Raw genomic sequence first — 23,124 nt, 5'->3', positions numbered from 1 at the left:
TGGAGTGAGATTCTCCATTACTGATCATACAATGGATTGTAGTTTTCCTATGGTGCTGGATGGGACATCTGTAGAGTGGGAAGGTTCCTGTGCATGACTAGGCAGATATGCCACTGAAGTGTTTAACCTGCAATGAATTAGGTCTTTTCCCCACGAACAAAGTTAATTTTAATCAATAGATCTTGGAATAATAAGTTCCACAATTGGATGTGTTTAAAAAAAAATAATAAAAAAAAAAGTTCCTGTTCTGAGGTAATCTGATATGTGCCCCTGCTATGTACTATGTAATGGCCGTGTCTGACCGTACAGGGACATGGTCTGATCATACCTCATCTCGCAAATAATTCTTTGAGGTAAAACATTTTTTAGAAACAGGCAGGGAAATGTTTTACCTCACAAAAAGAATCTGATTTGATCCCATGCTGTTTTGTCTGTATACTTTTTGCTTCCTCCCCGGTCCTGGAGATGTGGTATGATCAGACCATGTCCCTGTACGGCCATTACACAGTACATAGCAGGGACACATATAGATTCTCAGCACAGGAAGTTTTTTGAGACCCATCCAATCGTAGAACTTAGGCTATGTGCGCACAGTGTGTTTTTTCGCGGCGTTTTTGCGCGTTTTTTCGGGTGCGTTTTTGGCCTCAAAACTGCAGGACTTTGCTTCCCCAGGAAAGTCTGAGTTTTCGTTTTTGCTGTCCACACACATCTGTTTTTTTTACCTGCGTTTTTGACTTAAAAAAAAAAAAAAAAATGGACATGTCAGTTCTTTCCTGCGTTTTTCTGCGTTTTTCCCCCATGCAATGCATTGGAAAAACGCAGCAAAACGCAGCCAAAATCGCGGCAAAAACGCATGCGTTTTTTTGATGCGTTTTTTTCGACGCAGGTGCGTTTTTAGCGGACAAAAACGCATAAAAACGCAGCGTCAAAAAGACGCAGTGTGCGAACCTAGCCTTATTATAATTCCAAGATCTATTGATTAAGAAAATCCACTTTAAAATGAACTTTGTTGGAAAACCCTTTTAAGTGACAACACACTGCTATGTGTAGTAAGTAATAGTATATGTATTTTTCTGTGCAGGTGAAGAATGCCACAAATCAGATTGTTATGAACTGTGCGGACATTGACATCATCACTGCCTCATATGCCCCTGAAGGAGATGAAGGTACGTTACCACCTAAGGGGTCACTCGATCCCAACAGATTGATGAGCTGACCATATCACATCGTTGGGGGTCCATCACTCGGTACCACCACTGATCAGCTGTTATGTTCTCCAGCCACCTCCAGATATAAACCTAATAATAATAAATAATTTATTCATTTTATATAGCGCTATTAATTCCACAGCGCTTTACATACATCAGGAACACTGTCCCCATTGGGACTCACAATCTAGAGTCCCTATCTGTATGTCTTTGGAGTGTGGGAGGAAACCCACGCAAACACTGGGAGAACATACAAACTCCTTGTAGATGGTGTCCTTGGTGGGATTTGAACCCAGAACCCCAGCGCTGCAAGACTGTACTGCTAACCACTGAGCCACCATGCTGCCCATGCATGGAACTGCTGCTGCTGAAGCACATAACAGCTGATTGTTGGAGGTGCTGAGTGTCCGTCCCTCACAATCTGATATTGAGAAGTTATTCTATACAATATGTTGTGACCGGACAACGCCTTTTAGGATTCTCCTCTTTAATATTTAGTCGTTACTAGTTTAGTTATATGAAACACTGCTGCGGAGCCAGAACGGTGGCAACATGATTTTACGACAAATCGACTTAATTGTCAAAATGATTATTGAAGTATAGATGCTTGGTGCATCTTCCCCCTTTCCACCTACTTGTTTTCCCTGTATTCACACCCCACCCCCCTCTTATTGACCGCTTTGGTTTTTTGAGCTGAAGGAGAGTGGAGATAGATGGAAAACAAGTAGGTGGGAAGGTGCACCTAAATGTTTGGTCACTCCATGCTGCGCCGAGCACCTGTGCTTGGATTAAACAGTCATTCTGTGCTGACAGTCCCTTTTAATCTCTGAAGTTTACTGGGGAATTGTAGTTGTACCCACAAAACCACATGATCATTAGTTCATTTTTGAAGATAGTGCCGTTCTCTTGCTGACACATTTTGTGGAGTAGACAAATGTGACTTTTCATATAACGGCAAGATAACACATGCAAATATTCTATTGTGAATTTTAATCTGGGGATATTAGCAGTAAATCTGCATCGTAATCTGTCTCAGAAGGGAACATTTTCAGCACAAATTGACATTTTGCAGACTTAAAATCAAGCCACAGGATAATATCCACTGCTTTTTTTTTTTTCTCCCTGCAGTGTTAATTTGGTACAATCTTATCCACTTTTTGTCTACTGTAGTAAATTGGAGTTTTTTTCCCCTCAAAACCATATGCGAGATATGCAGTATATTATTATTATTATTATTATTATTATTATTATTATTATTATTCTTATTCATGTAGCGCTATTAATTCCACAGCGCTTTACATACATTAGGTACACTGTCCCCATTGGGGCTCACAATCTAAGGTCCCTATCTGTATGTCTTTGGAGTGTGGGTGGAAACTGGAAAACCCGGAGGAAACCCACACAAACACGGGGAGAACATACAAACTCCTTGCAGATAGTGTCCTTGGTGGGATTTGAACTCCGGACCCCAGCGCTGCAAGACTGTAGTGCTAACCACTGAGCCTAACCATAATCACTATGTGTTAGCATTCCTTACAACTGTTAACTTCTATGGACTTGGTAATCACCTTTGGGTAAGGAAGGAAGTAACTATGGTCTTTGTATTGTATAAGCCATGGGTCCCCAATTCAAGGGCCGCCAACAGTACATGTTTTCAGGATTTCCTTAGTATTGCACATGTGATAATTTAATCACCTGCACAGTTGATGATTCCAACACCCATGCAATTCTAAGGAAATCCTGAAAACATGCACTGTTGGCGGCCCTCGAGGACTGGAGTTGGGGAACCCTGGATAAACTGATGGTGTGGCACCTTGGAAATAAGTGCAGTGGTCCTGTAACGGCAGCTAAATAATGCTCTCCCATTCTGAGGGGCGAGGTGCAGTTTTTGGCCGGTAGATACCCACACTCTTTCTAATCTGAGACCTGATCCCGGTATATAACATATTCTGCACAGCTAATACTTGATTATACAGGTGCCAGGGCATTACAAGCCTTGCAGAGCTTGGCACGCATTTTGTATTAGTCACCAAAAAAAGGGTCCAGTGGAGTGTGGTGAGAGAATTATAAAGGTGGTCATAAAAAAATCCTCTCAAATTAAATGATTTACTAATTGTAGATCTAAAAAAAGTCCTAGTATTATGGATTTTTTTTTTCCTTTCTCTTTCTTTCTATAAATATTTGTTGCATAGGGGAAGTCCACTGATCCATTTAATGTAGTTTCAGAAGGAAGCGCAGGGTTGATCGTGACATACATGTCTTTGGTTGAGTACAGCAAATGACAGATGAGATTGCAGAGGGTCAAGCAGGGGAAGACGTGAAGAGGAAGCAAATCAAGTGACTACAGCGCCTGATGACTTAGCTTTGAAATGTTCTGGAGGAAAGAGAGCTGCTTCACAATGGGCGAGACAGCTGATGGTACTGTGCTTATGAAGAAGATGGGGAATGAATGCGGCAGAAGGAGACCCCATCAAGAATAAAGCCTATCATTTATTAATAGTGCAGTGCATTAAGGCGCATTGGCCTGAAGATAACTCCTGTGTGATAAAATGGGAGTTATACATCTGACTTGTGTACATGGACCGGGAGGTCTTGTATAAGGGAGGATAAATCATGGTCTGTGACGGATCTAATAGGAGGGAATTCAAAGTATGAAGATGGTGAAGTAGGAAGTTCTAGTAAACATTGTTAGTGTTCGGATCCCCTTTCAGTTACTTACTGTGTTGGCATATTGAACCCATTCCTGAATGGTTATCTATCATCTGTGCACCATTTGTGCTTTATTTTTATTTGGTAAGTTTTATCAGAGGAGTAGTGTAGGATAGAGAGTACACCTAGTATGTAATGTTCGTGGTCCTGTTATAAAGCTGTACTTGATGGAATGGGCATTGTACTTTGAGTGTGATATAACTTGGCAGTTTACTAGTCAAGAGTATGTTGTGTTACCCCGTATAAACAGACCCAAAGTGCCAGCCAGGAGGAGTCTCTTCTGTATGACTTCCTGACAACTGCCTTTTGTTCATTTTATTCAATAGATCTTGGAATAATTTCCACAATTATGTGTTTAAAAAATAAATAAAATGTTTCTTCGTCGCTCTATTGGGAGACCCAGACGATTGGGTGTATAGCACTGCCTCCGGAGGCCACACAAAGCAATTACACTAAAAAGTGTAAGGCCCCTCCCCTTCTGGCTATACACCCCCAGTGGGATCACTGGCTCACCAGTTTTCTGCTTTGTGCGAAGGAGGTCAGACATCCACGCATAGCTCCACTGTTTGTAGTCAGCAGTAGCTGCTGGCTATATCGGATGGAAGAAAAGAGGGCCCATGTGGGGCCCCCAGCATGCTCCCTTCTCACCCGCGGTTGGTGCTTGTAAGGTTGAGGTACCTATTGCTGGTACAGAGGCTGGAGCCCACATGCTGTTTTCCTTCCACATCCCCTGGAGGGCTCTGTGGAAGTGGGATCTTGCCGGCCCCCAAGCCCTGGGGCCGGGCTCCATCCACAGACCCATAGAACCTGCTGGATTTGGAGCGGGAGTGCCGTTCAGGGACAAGGCCCTGCAACTTTCAGGTACTCTGTCCCCGGCAGGCACGGACACTCTCAGGCTTGCTGAGCGTTATAGTGCGCCGGGGACAGTAGCGCTGTGCGCTGGGGTTAGGTCACTGCAGCTTTGCTGAGTGACGTTTCATGTTGGGAACTACTGCGCCGACCGCTCCTGGAGCGGCGACGCAGCTGCGACTTGTAGTGCGCCGGGGACTTGGTGCCGACCGCGCTTTTACGGCGGCGGCGCTTCTAACTTTAGCCCCCGGCTTCTGCGGCCTAGTGCCGCTTCGTTCCCGCCCCCACCCTGTCAATCAGGGTAGGGGAGAGACGCTGCTCAATTAACAGCGCCGAGGGCTGGAGCTTTATTTACATGCTCCAGCCCTCTCACTAGGCACAGGGGGAAGCAGACTTCCCGCTCTTCGTCGGTGTACGCCCAGGGCCCGCCCCCCCTCTCCACAAGGACGCCGGCAGCCATTACACATGCGGCTGGCTGGGGAAAGGCAGCAGGCTCTGGGAGACCCAGACTAGAGGGATTTCTGGCGTCCACACACCGCTCCTAAGCGGGTGGTAAGCAGCACAGTAGTGCTGGCCCCTCTAGTGCCTCAGTGTTATATTAGTGTACTTTTTTCTTGGTACCATATATATATATATATATATATATATATATATATATATATATTTATATAGTGCACTGTAAGGTCGCTTCTTGGCTGAACACCCTGTACTGCTCTGAGGAGGCAGCAACATGTCATCCGCAAAACGCAAGGGTGCCAAGGCACAGGCTGTGTACACTGTTTGTACAGCATGTGGGGCTGATCTACCGGCAGGCTCCAAAGACTCACATTGTATGCAATGTTCAGTCCCAGTGGCACTCCGTCAGCCAGAGCCTAATGTGGTGGTAGCCCAGGCAGAGACGCCTGTGAACCCTGCCCCGGTGACGGGGACAGACTTTGCAGTTTTTGCTGACAAAATGTCTGTGACTATGTTAAAAATACTGGAGACCTTGCAGTCCAGGCCAGTTACTCAGACCATGGACACTGCTGTGTCTATGCTCGCCGGTCCCCCTCAGTTGGAACTAATCCGTACTTCAAGGGGGTCTCAAGCATCACAGGCTGAAGTCTCTGACTCAGATGACAGTCCCAGGCAGCCTAAGCGAGCTCGCTGGGAAAGACCCTCCACGTCTTCACACTGTTCAGGGTCTCAGCGACAAGAGTCTCTCTGTGATGAGACTGAGGACGGTGACCAGGATTCTAATCCTGAGGCCCCTCTCAATCTGGATGCCCCTGATGGTGACGCCATGGTTAATGACCTTATATCGGCAATTAATAGGCTGTTGGATATTTCTCCCCCAGCCCCTTCTGCAGAGGAGGCAGCTGCACAGCAGGAGAAGTTCCATTTCCTATATCCCAAGCGTAAATTAAGTGCTTTTTTGGACCACTCTGACTTCAGAGAATCGATCCAGAAACACGACGCTCATCCAGACAAGCGTTTCTCTAAACGTTCTAAGGATACCCGTTATCCTTTTCCCTCTGAGGTGGCCAAACGCTGGACCCAGTGTCCAAAGGTGGATCCCCCAATTTCCAAGCTTGCGGCTAGATCCATAGTCGCAGTAGAGGATGGCGCTTCACTTAAAGATGCCAACGACAGACAGATGGACCTTTGGTTGAAATCTGTCTATGAATCTGTCGGCGCGTCGTTTGCTCCAGCATTCGCGGCCGTGTGGGCACTCCAAGCTATTTCAGCTGGTTTAGCACAGGTGGATGCTTTCATACATCCAGCAGTGCCGCAAGTGGCGTCCCTAACTTCGCAAATGTCTGCGTTTGCGACCTATGCTATCAATGCTGTCCTAGAATCTACGAGCCGTACCGCTATGGCGTCCGCCAATTCTGTGGTTTTGCGCAGAGCCTTGTGGTTAAAGGACTGGAAAGCAGATGCTGGTTCCAAAAAATGCTTAACCAGCTTGCCATTATCTAGAGACAGACTGTTTGGTGAGCCATTGGCTGAAATCATAAAACAGTCCAAGGGTAAGGACTCTTCCTTACCACAGCCCAGAGCAAGTAAACCTCAACAGAAAAAGTGGCAGTCGAGGTTTCGGTCCTTTCGAGGCTCGGGCAAGGCCCAATTCTCCTCGTCCAAAAGGACTCAGAAAGAACAAGGGAGCTCAGATTCCTGGCGGGCTCACTCACGCCCCAGGAAAACAAATGGAGGAACCGCTTCCAAAGCGGCTACCTCATGACTTTCGGCCTCCTCCCTCCGCATCCTCAGTCGGTGGCAGGCTCTCCCGCTTTTGCGACATTTGGCTGTCACAGGTCAAAGACCGGTGGGTAACAGACATTCTGTCTCGCGGGTACAGAATCGAGTTCAGTTCTCGGCCTCCACTTCGGTTCTTCAGAACCTCCCCACACCCCAACCGAGCAGATGCCCTGCTGCAGGCGGTGGACTCTCTAAGAGAAGAAGGAGTCGTGATCCCTGTCCCCCCTCACGAACGGGGGCGAGGATTTTACTCCAATCTCTTTGTGGTTCCTTCCGTCCTGTTCTGGACCTAAAACTGCTCAACAAGCATGTGAACGCCAGGCGGTTCCGGATGGAATCCCTCCGCTCAGTCATTGCCTCAATGTCTCAAGGAGATTTCCTAGCATCAATAGACATCAAAGATGCTTATCTCCACGTGCCGATTGCTACAGAGCACCAATGCTTTCTACGCTTCGTGATAGGAGACGACCATCTTCAGTTCGTAGCTCTGCCATTTGGTCTGGCGACAGCCCCTCGGGTGTTCACCAAGATCATGGCGGCAGTGGTAGCAGTCTTGCACTCTCAGGGACACTCTGTGATCCCTTACTTGGACGATCTACTGGTCAAGGCACCCTCTCAAGAGGCATGCCAACTCAGCCTGAATGTTGCACTGGAGACTCTCCAGGCGTTCGGGTGGATCATCAACTTCCCAAAGTCAAATCTGTCACCGACCCAATCACTAACGTATCTTGGCATGGAGTTTCATACTCTCTCAGCGATAGTGAAGCTTCCGCTGGACAAGCAGCGGTCTCTACAGACTGGGGTGCAGGCTCTCCTTCAAAGTCAGCCGCACTCCTTAAGACGCCTCATGCACTTCCTCGGGAAGATGGTGGCGGCAATAGAGGCGGTTCCGTTTGCGCAGTTTCATCTGCGTCCACTTCAATGGGACATTCTCTGCCAATGGGGCGGGAAGTCGACATCCCTGGACAGGAAAGTCTCCCTTTCCCAGACGGCCAAAGACTCTCTGCAGTGGTGGCTTCTTCCCACCTCATTATCACAGGGAAGATCCTTCCTACCACCGTCTTGGGCGGTGGTCACGACAGATGCGAGTCTCTCAGGGTGGGGAGCAGTCTTTCTCCACCACAGGGCTCAGGGTACGTGGTCTCAGCAGGAGTCCACCCTTCAGATCAATGTTCTGGAAATCAGAGCAGTGTATCTTGCCCTACTAGCCTTCCAGCAGTGGCTGGAAGGAAGGCAGATCCGAATTCAGTCGGACAACTCCACAGCGGTGGCATACATCAACCACCAAGGGGGGACACGCAGTCGGCAAGCCTTCCAGGAAGTCCGGCGGATTCTGATGTGGGTGGAAGCCACAGTCTCCACCATATCCGCGGTTCACATCCCCGGCGTAGAAAACTGGGAAGCAGACTTCCTCAGTCGCCAGGGCATGGACGCAGGGGAATGGTCCCTTCACCCAGACGTGTTTCAGGAAATCTGTCGCCGCTGGGGGGTGCCGGACGTCGACCTAATGGCGTCACGGCACAACAACAAGGTCCCAACCTTCATGGCACGGTCTCGCGATCAAAGAGCGCTGGCGGCAGACGCCCTAGTGCAAGATTGGTCGCAGTTCCGGCTCCCTTATGTGTTTCCACCTCTGGCACTCTTGCCCAGAGTGCTACGCAAGATCAGATCCGATTGCAGCCGCGTCATACTTGTCGCCCCAGACTGGCCGAGGAGGGCGTGGTATCCGGATCTGTGGCAGCTCACGGTCGGCCAACCGTGGGCACTCCCACACCGACCAGACTTACTGTCCCAAGGGCCGTTTTTCCATCGGAATTCTGCGGCCCTGAACCTGACTGTGTGGCCATTGAGTCCTGGATCCTAACGTCTTCAGGATTGTCCCAAGGTGTCGTTGCCACCATGAGACAGGCTAGGAAGCCCACGTCCGCTAAGATCTACCACAGAACGTGGAGGATATTTTTATCCTGGTGCTCTGCTCAGGGAGTGTCTCCCTGGCCATTTGCATTGCCTACCTTTCTTTCTTTCCTGCAATCTGGGTTAGAAAAAGGTTTGTCGCTCGGCTCCCTTAAAGGTCAGGTCTCGGCGCTATCCGTCTTTTTTCAGAGGCGTTTGGCACGCCTTCCTAAGGTGCGCACGTTCCTACAGGGGGTTTGCCATATCGTACCCCCGTACAAGCGGCCGTTAGATCCATGGGATCTGAACAGGGTACTAGTTGCCCTCCAGAAGCCGCCCTTCGAGCCTCTGAAGGAGGTTTCACTTTCTAGACTATCACAGAAAGTGGCTTTTCTGGTAGCGATCACATCTCTTCGGAGAGTGTCTGAGCTGGCAGCACTATCATCCAAGGCTCCCTTCCTGGTCTTCCACCAGGACAAGGTTGTGCTGCGTCCTATTCAGGAGTTTCTCCCGAAGGTGGTATCCTCTTTTCATCTTAATCAGGATATCTCTTTGCCTTCGTTTTGTCCTCATGCAGTTCATCGGTATGAGAAGGATTTACATTTGTTAGATCTGGTGAGAGCACTCAGAATCTACATTTCCCGCACGGCGCCCTTGCGCCGTTCGGATGCACTCTTTGTCCTTGTCGCTGGTAAGCGCAAAGGGTCGCAGGCTTCTAAAGCCACCCTGGCTCGATGGATCAAAGAACCAATTCTTGAAGCCTACCGTTCTGCTGGGCTTCCGGTTCCATCAGGGCTGAAGGCCCATTCTACCAGAGCCGTGGGTGCATCCTGGGCATTACGACACCAGGCTACGGCTCAACAGGTGTGCCAGGCAGCTACCTGGTCGAGTCTGCACACTTTCACCAAACATTATCAGGTGCATACCTATGCTTCGGCGGACGCCAGCCTAGGTAGAAGAGTCCTGCAGGCGGCAGTTGCCTCCCCGTAGGGGAGGGCTGTCTTGCAGCTCTAACATGAGGTATTTCTTTACCCACCCAGGGACAGCTTTTGGACGTCCCAATCGTCTGGGTCTCCCAATAGAGCAGACCTGGGCAAGGGGCGGCCCGCGGGCCACATCCGGCCCGCCTGCTCTCTGTGACCGGCCCGCCCGTCTTCAGCCGGTGCAGTGGAGCCGGGCTGCAGCGTGCCGAGTAGGGAGAGATCCTGTGCAGGTCCACACAGTCAGTGCAGGAGAAGAAGCAGCACAGCAGAGCAGACGGAATAATTCATCTTGCAGGACCTGCGATGATGTCACGCCCATGTGACTGTGTGGGAGGAGACACAGGATGCCGGGCAGAAAGCAAAGATAGTGAATCCTGAAGGAGATGTGGACACATGATGACTGGTAATAAGAAAAGAGGGGACATGAGGGGGAGGGGGGCTGCAGGGTGAGGGGCATATGAGGGAAGATGGAGTTGCAGGGTGAGGGGCATATGAGGGCTGCAGACTGACAGAAGGATGTGAAGGGGTGCAGAGTGTTTGAGAGGGGTAAGTTGGGGTACAGGCAGGGTGAGATATGTGGGCAGGGTGTGTGACATATGGGGGTGTAGTGTGTGTGATATGGGGGTGCAGGCTGTATGGGTTAGCAGGGTGTGTGACATATGGAGGTGTAGTATATTACAGGTGTGCTATATAGGGGTGTAGTGATGTAGTATATTACAGGTGTACTATATGGAGGTGTATATAGTGGTGTAGTATATGGGGGGTATAGTGATGTAGTATATTACAGGTGTACTATATGGAGGTGTAGTATATTACAGGTGTGCTATATAGGGGTGTAGTGATGTAGTATATTACAGGTGTACTATATGGAGGTGTAGTATATTACAGGTGTGCTATATGGAGGTGTAGTATATTACAGGTGTGCTATATGGAGGGGTAGTATATTACAGGTGTGCTATATGGAGGTGTAGTATATTACAGGTGTGCTATATGGAGGGGTAGTATATTACAGGTGTGCTATATGGAGGTGTAGTATATTACAGGTGTGCTATATGGAGGGGTAGTATATTACAGGTGTGCTATATGGAGGTGTAGTATATTACAGGTGTGCTATATGGAGGTGTAGTATATTACAGGTGTGCTATATGGAGGTGTAGTATATTACAGGTGTGCTATATGGAGGGGTAGTATATTACAGGTGTGCTATATGGAGGTGTACTATATTACAGGTGTGCTATATGGAGGTGTAGTATATTACAGGTGTGCTATATGGAGGTGTAGTATATTACAGGTGTGCTATATGGAGGGGTAGTATATTACAGGTGTGCTATATGGAGGTGTAGTATATTACAGGTGTGCTATATGGAGGGGTAGTATATTACAGGTGTGCTATATGGAGGGGTAGTATATTACAGGTGTGCTATATGGAGGTGTAGTATATTACAGGTGTGCTATATGGAGGGGTAGTATATTACAGGTGTGCTATATGGAGGGGTAGTATATTACAGGTGTGCTATATGGAGGTGTAGTATATTACAGGTGTGCTATATGGAGGTGTAGTATATTACAGGTGTGCTATATGGAGGTGTAGTATATTACAGGTGTGCTATATGGAGGGGTAGTATATTACAGGTGTGCTATATGGAGGTGTACTATATTACAGGTGTGCTATATGGAGGTGTAGTATATTACAGGTGTGCTATATGGAGGTGTAGTATATTACAGGTGTGCTATATGGAGGTGTACTATATTACAGGTGTGCTATATGGAGGCGTAGTATATTACAGGTGTGCTATATGGAGGTGTACTATATTACAGGTGTGCTATATGGAGGCGTAGTATATTACAGGTGTGCTATATGGAGGGGTAGTATATTACAGGTGTGCTATATGGAGGGGTAGTATATTACAGGTGTGCTATATGGAGGTGTAGTATATTACAGGTATGCTATATGGAGGTGTAGTATATTACAGGTGTGCTATATTGAGGTGTAGTATATTACAGGTGTAGTATATGGGGTGTAGTGATGTAGTATATTACAGGTGTATATAGGGGTGTAGTGATGTAGTATATTACAGGTGTATATAGGGGTGTAGTGATGTAGTATATTACAGGTGTACTATATGGAGTTGTAGTATATTACAGGTGTGCTATATGGGATGTAGTGATGTAGTATATTACAGGTGTGCTATATGGAGGTGTAGTATATTACAGGTGTAGTATATGGGGTGTAGTGATGTAGTATATTACAGGTGTAGTATATGGGGTGTAATGATGTAGTATATCGGAGGTGTATTATATAGTGGTGTAGTATAATACAGGTGTATACGGGGGTGTAGTATATTACAGGTATATGGAGGGAGTGTAGTATAATACAGGTATAGTATATAGGGGTGTAGTTTATTACAGGTGTAGTATATGGAGGGGGTGTAGTGATGTAGTATATTGGGTAGAACTGAGGTAATTATATTAGTCCGGCCCTCTAAACCAATCCCAATTTCCCATGCGGCCCCATGGGAAAATTAATTGCCCACCCCTGCAATAGAGCGACGAAGAAGAAGGGAATTTTGTTACTTACCGTAAATTCCTTTTCTTCTAGCTCTTATTGGGAGACCCAGCACCCGCCCTGTTGTCCTTCGGGATTGTTGGTTTGTTTGCGGGTACACATGTTGTTCATGTTGAACGGTTTGCAGTTCTCCGATGTTACTCGGAGAGAATTTGTTTAAACCAGTTATTGGCTTTCCTCCTTCTTGCTTTTGCACTAAAACTGGTGAGCCAGTGATCCCACTGGGGGTGTATAGCCAGAAGGGGAGGGGCCTTACACTTTTTAGTGTAATTGCTTTGTGTGACCTCCGGAGGCAGTGCTATACACCCAATCGTCTGGGTCTCCCAATAAGAGCTAGAAGAAAAGGAATTTACGGTAAGTAACAAAATTCCCTTCTTTCCTGTGCTGAGATCTTATATATGTGCCCCTGCTATGTACTGTGTAATGGCCGTGTCTGACCGTACAGAGGCATGGTCTGATCATACCACATCACATCTGGGCAGTATTACATTACGGGATCGCAAGTAATTCCTGCTTTGAACCAAGTCATTTTTATAAAAAAAAAACGGCAGGGAAATGCTTTCCCTCATAGAAAGAATCAGCTGTGATACTTTATTTTACGTCCTTCTCTGTCCAGGTGCTGTGGTATGATAGACCATGTCCCTGTGCAGTCACACAGCCGTTACACAGTAAATAGCAGAGATACATATGAGATTCTCGGCACAAGAACATAATTTTATATTTTTTTTTTTTTTTTTTTTTTTTTTTCTTCAATAAACCCATCCAGTTGTGGAAATTATTATTTCAAGGTCTGTTGATTAAAAATCAACTTTATAATGAACCTTGTTCTTGCGAAAACTCCTTAAGTGTAATCTGTCTGTAGTAGCAGAGACAGACAGATTACAAGTGTGTACAGGTCTCTGTCTCTTTCCTCCTGCAGTACACACACATTGAGGGGGGGTGGAGAGGACACATTGTGAGGGGTAGGTGGGGGAGGACACATATATTTGGGTGGGGGGCACACACTGAGGGGGGGTGCTCGCACACACACTCATTGGGGGACACATCTGGTGATAACTGACTGCTTCTGGCAGATGGGGCCCTGGAATACTGTGAACATGAAGACCTGCGATGGAGCGCATTGAGGACCTGCAGTGAGACGCATCGATGTGTTCCATCGCAGGTCCTCTCGCTCTACTTAGACCCAGGTCACCAGAGCAGTATAGTTTCATTGTGTGTTCCACCACAGGTCCTCGATGCTTTCCATTATTGAACTGTAACTAGGGCTTATATTTGAGCCTTACGAGAAAAATTCTTCCTAGGGCTTATTTTGGGGTAGGTCTTATTTTGATGGAAACTCGGTAGACAAAACCTGTGGAAATTCCTTTCCTTTTTTTTCTTTTTTCATTTTCTTTGGCTTCTAAATGAAAGTGTGCAGTTACTCCGTGACTACAGACTTGTACGTTGTCATATTTCCTGGTACTGTGCTTGCAAGTGGTTTGGACACATGCTGTGACGTGCGACTAAGACACTCCTATTGAGAGAAGCTGAATGAGGCTAGTCTGCACATGATTTGCATACATGTGGGCATGTTACGGCCTGCTGGCACCACATGCGGTCATGATTCAGAAGTCTCCACATAGTCTTCAGTCACTCCCAAACCTGCACAACCTCTTCACAGCCTCTGTAAGGCTACTTTCACACATCCGGCTGTAGCAGTACGGCACAATCCGGCTCTCTGCTGAAATAACAACCTTTTTTTTTTTTTTTTTTTTTTGCTGCAGGTTTCGTTTTTTTTAGCAGTGACTTGCATTGGCGCTGCATTGTGCCGCATGGGCTTGCGTTCCGTCCGTTTTTTGCTGCATGTGGCAGATTTAGCCGATGCGGCGGTCGGATGGAATGTTCCCTGGCACGTTTTTTTGCTCCGGCAAAAAAAACGCATCCAGCCGCTGCGGCACATTTTTCATTGCATGCCTATGGACGCGCGATGCGACAAAAACTACATCCGGCCGCCGCATGCGGTTTCTTCCACTGCACATGCTCAGTAGCGTGCCGCAACCAGAAAAAAACGGACGGGCCGCATGTAAAAACTTATGCAAAGTATACGTTGTTTTCGCCGCATCCGTTGCATAGGGTTCACAGCTGGATTGAGCCGCACTGCTCAAACCGGATGTGTGAAAGTAGCCTAAGCCGTAGAGGGACATCGAGAGCCGATACCAGCAGATGGCTCTAGTATGGAAGTGCAGACATCCTGTGCTGCTACATGGGGCAGAAGGTTGCCAACTTTGATTATTTTATTTATTTATTTTTTTTTTGTTTTCTGAACAGATTATCAATAACTCTCTACCAGACAACATATTTTATAGGCAAATTTGAAAATCCTAATCAATAAAATGATGCCTTGTACCTCTTCAGCCTGCAATTCTGCTTTGAAGACTTTAGCTGTATTCACTGTAAACTGCTAAAGACTCAATGCTATTTTCTCTAGTCCCTTCCACGACAGCATAGGAGGTTGTCTCTCCACGCCCTAATTGGGACAGGAAGTTCAAGAGGTTTAAAAGGACCCTCCCACCTCCCACAGCCAGTGTCTTTCCTGTCCCCATGGGGCATGGAGAGGTTTTGTTTTTTCTGCTATGCTGTGGTGGCCGGCGAACTGCAGTATATTTTTTTTTTTTTCCCCCTATTACCTTCAGCCGGACGGCATCGGTCGGGCCTTCACCGCTCCTCCCTTGCTGTTCCCTCACGCTGTGGGGGACCGCTGCTCCAGCCTTCCGGATCCTCCTGAGGGGTGATGCAGGCTGTTGAGCTCCCCGGCCGGCGTCCTCCCTGAGCCGCCGGCCGCCTCCCGCATGCACGCTGCCGGAGCGATCCGGAAGTGCTCCCGGAGGCGGGACTTCTGGTCTTGCGGACTTCCGGTCGAGCGCTTCCGGTTTGCGGAGGCAGCATGGAGGCACGCCGACTGCGACTCGACCTGCCCAGGACCGGATGCGGGAGGCGGGGAAACATACACCGTCACTGGGGAGGCAGGCCCTTGTCCATAAGGGCTGCCACGAAGACATCAGATCATGGTAAGACCGTGCTCCCTGTCATGTCTTCCGCTGCAGCTGCCTCTGCAGAACCCAGTGTGCCCCCTGCTACTGTGAGTATGGAGGGGATTGGTCCCTCGGACATAGGTCTCATCAGTGATTATGGCTCTCTGCTCTGTGTTTTCTAGGAGGACAAGGCCACCAAGAAAACTGACAGAAATGAGAAATCAGAGAAGCCTGAGAAGTCAGAAAAAACTGACAAGTCCGATAAGCCTGATAGACCTGACAGAGTGGACAAAATTAAAAAATGTCCCATCTGTATAAAGAAGCTCCCTGCAGTATGGGATAAAAAGCTTTGCCAGCAATGTACGGACCAGGTTATTAGGGCCGAACAACCATCTCTGATAGATGAGTTGCGGTCCATGATGAAACAGGAGATTAGGGCCTCACTGGCTTCTCTCCCTGTGCCTGGCCCTGTTCCTGGCCCTGTTCCTGGCCCTGTGCCTGGCCCTGTTCCTGGCCCTGCTCCTGGCCCTGCTCCTGGCCCTGCTCCTGGACCCTCTCCTCCAAAAAAGAGGAGACTCCAGTCGACCCCTTCTGATCAGGAGGACGCTGATTCCACCTCTGAGGGTCCTGATGAAGGATTTCCATCTGGGGGGTCTGACCAGTCCTTTCTTTTTCACTCAGAAGAGTTGGGGGATCTTATTGAGGCAGTTCGGAGCACTATGGGTTTAGAGGAAGTGCAGTCTCTTCCTTCAATCCAGGACGAAATGTTTGCTGGCCTGAAGTCAGTCAAACAGTTGGGATTCCCAGTTCATGCCAATATATTGGATATTGTTTCTCAGGAATGGGAATGTCCTGAGAGGCGGGTACGGAGTGACCTTAGACGCCGGTTTCCTCTGGAACCTTCGGGACTACATTGGGAGATCCCAAGAGTAGACGTTCAGGTGGCTAGGGTAGCTAAGCAAACGGCTCTTCCCTTTGAGGATACTTCCCAACTGAAGGATCAAATGGATAGGAAGGTAGAGGGCCTGATGAAGCGGTCCTGGGAGGCATCGTCTTCCTCTATTCAAGCCAACATTGCCTCCACCTGCGTATCCAGGTCCCTAATTAGGTGGTTGGACCAGTTGGAGGCTCATATTTCCCAAGGGACCCCTAGGGAGGAATTACTGGAATCCCTTCCCTTGCTTAGGAAGGCTACCTGTTTTCTGGCAGATACCTCGGTGGAATCTGTCCGCCTGGCAGCCAGGACCTCGGTGCTTTCTAACTCTGCCCGACGTGCCCTCTGGCTTAAGGCCTGGAGTGGAGACTCCACCTCTAAAATGAGGCTTTGTTCCCTTCCTTTTAAAGGGGATTTGGTGTTTGGACCTGCCCTGGATGATATCCTGGACAAGGCGACTGATCGTAAGGCCTTGCCCGATCCTAGACCTACCAGGAAGCGGTCCTTTCGTCCCTCGATGCCTCAGGCCTCCCAGCCCAGAGGGAAAGGGAAGGCAGGCAGGTGGAGCTATCCCAAAGGTAGAGGGAGAAACATCCTCATCCCTCCACATCAGCAACGTCCTCAGCAGGACAAGCAGTGACTCGGCCCGGGTGGGGGGAAGACTCTCAGCGTTTCTTACCCAGTGGCAGTCCATAACCTCTTGCCAATGGGTTCTGAAGATCATCTCGGACGGTCTTCTCATAGAATTCCTTTCCCCCCCTCTTCCGGGTCTCCGAGTCACTGCGCTGGCATCGCCGGGTTCACAGACTCTGTTGTACACAAAGATTTTAGAGTTAGTACACTCGGGGGTCGTTTCCCCAGTCCCGAGTCGGGAAGAAGGGATAGGACACTACTCCCGTCTCTTCCTGGTCAAGAAGCCATCCGGCGACGTCCGTATAATTATCAATTTAAAAAGTCTAAACCGTCAGGTCAGGTACCGGCGGTTCAAGATGGAGTCGGTGAGATCAGCTATTCCCCTGATAGGTCTACACCACCAGATGGCCTCTATCGATCTGAAAGATGCCTACTTCCATGTACCCGTCCATCCGGGACACAGACAATACCTCAGGTTTGCGGTGCTTCACGGGGAAGAAGTACTTCATTTCCAATTCAATGTACTTCCCTTCGGGATCTCCTCAGCTCCAAGGATCTTTTCCAAGATCATGGCAGAGGTGGTCGCCTTCATAAGATTGCAGGGTATCTGTCTAGTTCCGTATCTGGACGACTTTCTTCTCATGGCTCCGTCTGCTCCAACCCTCCGGAGCCATGTGGAGAGGTCTTTGGGAATCCTTCGGTCTCTGGGATGGATTCCCAATCTCAAAAAGTCACAGTTAACCCCCTCCTCCACACGGCAGTTTCTCGGAGTGCTGCTGGACTCCGACAGACAGGCATCTTTTCTCCCAGAGGGCCACAGGATAGCTCTGTTCTCCAAAATCTCGAAGCTCCGCAGGCAGGCTCGCCCAACGCTTCGAGCGGCTATGTCAGCCCTGGGTTCCATGACATCCTGCATCCCCTCGGTCAGGTGGGCTCAGGCCCATTCTCGGTGTCTCCAGGATCATATCCTGGCACACTGGGACAGACTCCCGTCATCCCTAAACAGAAGGTTTCGCCTCTCGGAGTCCGTCTCCTCATCCCTTCTCTGGTGGCTGAGTCCCGCCAACCTGCAGGTGGGGGTTGCCTGGACTCAGAAACCCCTGGTTACACTGACCACAGATGCCAGCCTGCGTGGATGGGGGGCAATGGTGGCAAGTTCCCCATTTCAAGGGGTCTGGAGTCCTTATGTCAGCTCCCAATCCTCCAACTACCGGGAGCTCAGGGCAGTCAGGGAAGCCCTCCTTGCGGCTCAGGACCTCGTCCGGGACTCTCACGTCCTGGTATATTCAGACAATGTCACAACAGTGGCACATCTCCGCCATCAGGGCAGTACACGCTCAGGCGCCCTGAAGTCGGTATCCTCCTGAATCTTTCAATGGGCAGAACAATCTCTGCTCTCCCTTTCTGCGGTCCATCTGAAGGGCTCCCTCAATCTTCAGGCGGATTTCCTGAGTCGTCGGGATGTTCATCCAGGGGAATGGAGCCTGGATCAGGCAGTGTTCTGCTCTCTAGTGGCAAGGTGGGGTGCACCAGAGGTGGACCTCTTTGCCTCAGCAGAGAATCGCGCAAGGTCGCAACATATTTCTCCCTGAACCCAAGGGACGAGGCTTTAGGGGTAGACGCTTTCTGCCACAGTTGGTCCTTTCGCCTCGCTTACGCGTTCCCCCCTCTTCCTCTTCTCGCACGGGCCCTGAGGAAGATCAGAGACGAGGGGGTCCCAACTATACTGGTAGCCCCTCTGTGGCCCCGGAGGAGTTGGTACAGCCTGGTCATGACGCTAGGAATCGACGGCCCAGTCCTCTTAGGTTCGGACCCCAGCTTACTGTCACAGGGTCCGATTTTCCATCCGGCTCCTCAGAAACTCAACTTGGCTGCCTGGCTTCTGAGGCCCGGGCACTGAAGGCTCAAGGGCTTTCTGACAAAGTTGTGGCTACGCTGCAGAAGAACCGTAAACCTGTGACTAATAGTATATACAACAAAATCTGGAAGAGATTTTCCTCCTGGTGTGGTTCTCGGCCTCCTGACCCTTTTCGGCCTAATATTGCGCAGATTCTGGACTTTCTCCAAAGTGGTTTAGACTTAGGTCTTAGGCCCAGCTCCCTGAAAGTTCAGGTGTCAGCACTCAGTGCAGTCTTTGACACGGCTCTGGCAGATCTTCGTTGGATCCGTCGGTTCTTTGTGTCCGCTAGTAGACTCTGTCCACGTCGGAGGGTCCTGACGCCTCGCTGGGATCTCAATGTGGTCCTTACAGGACTATCTCAATCTCCGTTTGAACCTCTGTGCTCTTGTAACATTCGTTCCCTTTCTCACAAGACTGCTTTTCTTGTGGCTATTACATCTGCTCGCAGAGTCGGCGAACTTCAGGCTTTGTCTGTTAGGGAACCTTATCTGACCATCAGAGATGACAGCATTGTTTTTCAGCTGGACCCTTCCTTCCTTCCCAAGGTGGTTTCGGATTTTCACCGTTCGCAGTCCATCGTCCTGCCTTCATTCTGTCAGAATCCTCGGACTCCGGGTGAGGAAGTGTTTCATTCTTTGGATGTCCGTCGGATAGTGTTGCACTACCTAGAGGTTACTGCTTCTTGGCGCCTTGATTCTAACCTGTTCATCCAGCCCTTTGGCCGCAATAAGGGCAAGAAGGTGGCTAAGAGTACAGTCGCCAACTGGATTGTGCGAGCAATTAGAGATGCATACCTCGCTCAGCATCTCTCTCCGCCTACTGGATTCACGGCGCACTCCACCAGGGCTACCTCTGCCTCCTGGGCCGAACGGGCAGGGGCCTCCCCTGAGCAGATCTGCAAGGCGGCTACGTGGTCTTCGCTCCATACCTTCACGAAGCATTATCGTCTGGATCTGGATTCCAACAGGGATTTGGCCTTTGGCAGGAAAGTCCTGCAGGCTGTGGTCCCCCCCTAGGTATCAATTCTTTGGTATTCCTCCTATGCTGTCGTGGAAGGGACTAGAGAAATAAGAATTATTCTTACCGATAATTCGCTTTCTAGGACCTTCCACGACAGCAGGTAATTCCCTCCCCTATGTATTCATGTATTCCTGAATGTGTAGTACTTCTCATATGCTATGGATTCTTTGTAAGACACTGGCTGTGGGAGGTGGGAGGGTCCTTTTAAACCTCTTGAACTTCCTGTCCCAATTAGGGCGTGGAGAGACAACCTCCTATGCTGTCGTGGAAGGTCCTAGAAAGCGAATTATCGGTAAGAATAATTCTTATTTTATGGCTTGTGCTGGAATTTTTGGGTAATTGGCAACCCTGATGGTGGATCCCTACCTGGTTCATGCATAACACTGCATCCTTCTACTGTGGCACATTTTTTTTCTGATATATATGGGCGGCACGGTGACTCAGTGGTTAGCACTGCAGCCTTGCAGCGCTGGGGTCCTGGGTTCAAATCCCACCAAGGACACCATCTGCAAGGAGTTTGTATGTTCTCCCCATGTTTGCGTGGGTTTCCTCCTGGTACTCTGGTTTCCTCCCACACTCCAAAGACATATAGATAGGGACTCTAGATTGTGAGCCCCAATGGGGACAGTGTTGCCAATGTATGTAAAGCGCTGTGGAATTAATAGCACTATATAAATGAATAAATATTATTATATATTCCTTATGAATCTGTGAGAATAAAAACCTCATTAGACATTCTGTATAAAGGCATACATTTATATGGGTGCCTTTTACAGGCCTGTGCAACTCTAACCCAAAAAGAAGCCATCATATGGTTGTGTGCATCACACTTGGCCATACACATTAGACCAGGAGTGCACAACCTCTGGTCTGCCAGCCACATGCGGCCTCTTCTGTGCTGCCCTAAGCCATCTGGTCACAGACAGGCTTCAGTGTCTGTTGGCAGCTCACATGTATTTTGTATGGCAGGAAGCAGAGAAGTGCTAGGTGGCTTCAAAAGGACAAGGACTAATGGTGCACTGTGTGCCCAGCTCTGAGACCCCCACATAGCATGGAAAGGATTAAATGAATGACTGTGCCATGCATGAGTGATGAGTGCTGCTGCATTCATTGAGGGTTATGGAAGAAGGGAAACATTTGACTGTTTAAGCATCTGAAATAACTTGTTTTAGACAGAGAATACCTTTTATCATCCATCCACAAGAGGGGTGAAAACACAGATTAAAAGCAAGTGTTCTTTTTTTTTTTTTTTTTATATATATACTATTCCTGTTACTAAATGGAGCTGGACCGTGGCTTCCTTCATTCTCCACGAGGGTGCCAGAAAAAGCTGATCACAGCACTCCGCAACCCCATAGGGAATGAATGAACCAGCGATCAAGCATGTGCACTATCACTCCATGTTGGGGGATAAAATGTGGATAAAAATTGACAGTTCTCTAGAACTTTGAGGGACCCAGCGGTCAGCTGCCATCAAGCCCAAGTTATTGCCTATCCTTTCAATAAAGGGGTTGTGTGGAGAAAACACGTTGGCACCTATCCTGTAGATCAGAGGTCTCAAACACGCGGGCCGAATGCGGCCCCTCCAGGCTGCTTCATGTGGCCCGTAGGCCTGTGAACCTGGTAACAATCGCGGCCGGTGCAGGGCCCGCAGTCGTCAGAGCTTTTATTCATCTGAACATTTTGCCTGCAATGTGGAATCAAGCTCAAAGTTTTGGTGTGTGTGTGTGTGTAAGTGAAGAAAGGCACAACAGGGGACCAGGATGGCACATTACTACAGGATGGGGAAAAGGATGGGGCACATTATTACAGGATGAGGACAAGGATGGGCACATTACTACAAGGGGACAAGGATGGGCACATTACTACAGAATGGGGAGCAGGATGGAGCACATTACTACACGATGTTGTCCAAAATTACTATATAGTGCTAATTGTAAAACTATATTACTTACAAAAAGGGGATAAAAAATAAAACAAAGCATGATTTTTTTTATTTTTTTTTGTACCAGCAAAAATGTTTGTGTGTGTGTGCATAATATATATTACAAAAAAACTGTACATTTGTCATAATAAACAAAAAATGTTCAAAAATAGTGCTGGAAAGGTGTATAGAAAAACAATAGGGCACCAATAAAAATGTCACTTTGTCCTGAAAAGAATGCGGCCCCTCAAATTATTATTTTTTTTCTGTGAGACCCTTATACCCAGCCGAGTTTGAGACCCCTGCTGTAGATGCGACCGTGTTAACACCAGACAACCCCTTTAACTATACTGGAGAGAACTAAATGCACGATTTTTGCCTTTCTGGAATGCGAATGGAGAGGGCAAGTCAATCCTCCTGAGACATTGAGTTTCTGGTTGCTTGTACTGTCAGCCTTCATATTGCATTACTAGCATTCAGTACATTGGATTGCAGTTTTTTTCTGCGGATAATAACTTTTCTGCTGTAGAGAGAAGCTGCCAACCATGATTGTCACTGTATATAAATGGAGTAAACTTGCTAAATAACAATCAGATCTGAGCAGTGCGACCTCCTGCAGTTACAAGCAATGGAGGGGGATGGGGATGATCCTTCTCAGTAATTCCCATACAGACCTGTACTGTACAAATCTAACACAGAAGCAAAACTGTTAATTTTCAACAAGCTGTTAGAATTTTTATAGCACTTTATTCATTCCTTCTGAGGTGTAATATCTTCACACTGACAAGACAAGCACACGTTGCACAAGAAATGGCAGGCGGAGATGTCTACATGATGCAGATTTCCTCCAGGTGCCCTTTACCCACCGACTCATTCATTCATTGCCCTTTGTATTAAACTGGCTGTTACCTGATTTCACAATGCAAGCTACATACATTGATAAATATACCTGAAGAGACTAGTGTACTTACTGTAAAAAGCTGTCAGTTTGGATTTTTAATCCTTCATAAAGTTTAACTCTCTATCCCCCATCTTGTTTGTTTGACATCTGTGTCCCTCTCCCCTGCGGCTGCTGCTGAGCTCTCACTCCGCTTAGTACAGACTGCAGCTGTCATTCAGGCTGGGTAGATGGAGACTGAATATCCTTGGACTCAGTTATTTTTTATTGATGTCTGTGCCATCATTGTGTATACCCAGAATGATAGTTTATCCCATTTAAACGGGCACACCCACCCGAGATATCTAATTCTATCTGC

At 48.2% G+C, this 23,124-nt stretch overlaps 1 protein-coding gene across 1 annotated transcript in view; it reads left to right on the top strand.

The window, feature by feature from the left end:
* Positions 1-23,124, top strand: part of NPEPPS (aminopeptidase puromycin sensitive) — a 111,143-nt gene that overhangs the window by 13,737 nt on the left and 74,282 nt on the right. The window contains exon 2 of the mRNA XM_075350076.1: positions 1,082-1,166. Coding sequence (XP_075206191.1) covers positions 1,082-1,166 — 85 coding nt within the window. The remainder of the gene's footprint in view (positions 1-1,081; positions 1,167-23,124) is intronic.

Source organism: Anomaloglossus baeobatrachus, chromosome 5 (assembly GCF_048569485.1).
Source record: "Anomaloglossus baeobatrachus isolate aAnoBae1 chromosome 5, aAnoBae1.hap1, whole genome shotgun sequence".
Lineage (NCBI taxonomy): Eukaryota > Metazoa > Chordata > Amphibia > Anura > Aromobatidae > Anomaloglossus > Anomaloglossus baeobatrachus.
Note: the sequence above shows the minus strand (reverse complement) of the source record. Positions and strands in the feature narration are given on the sequence as shown.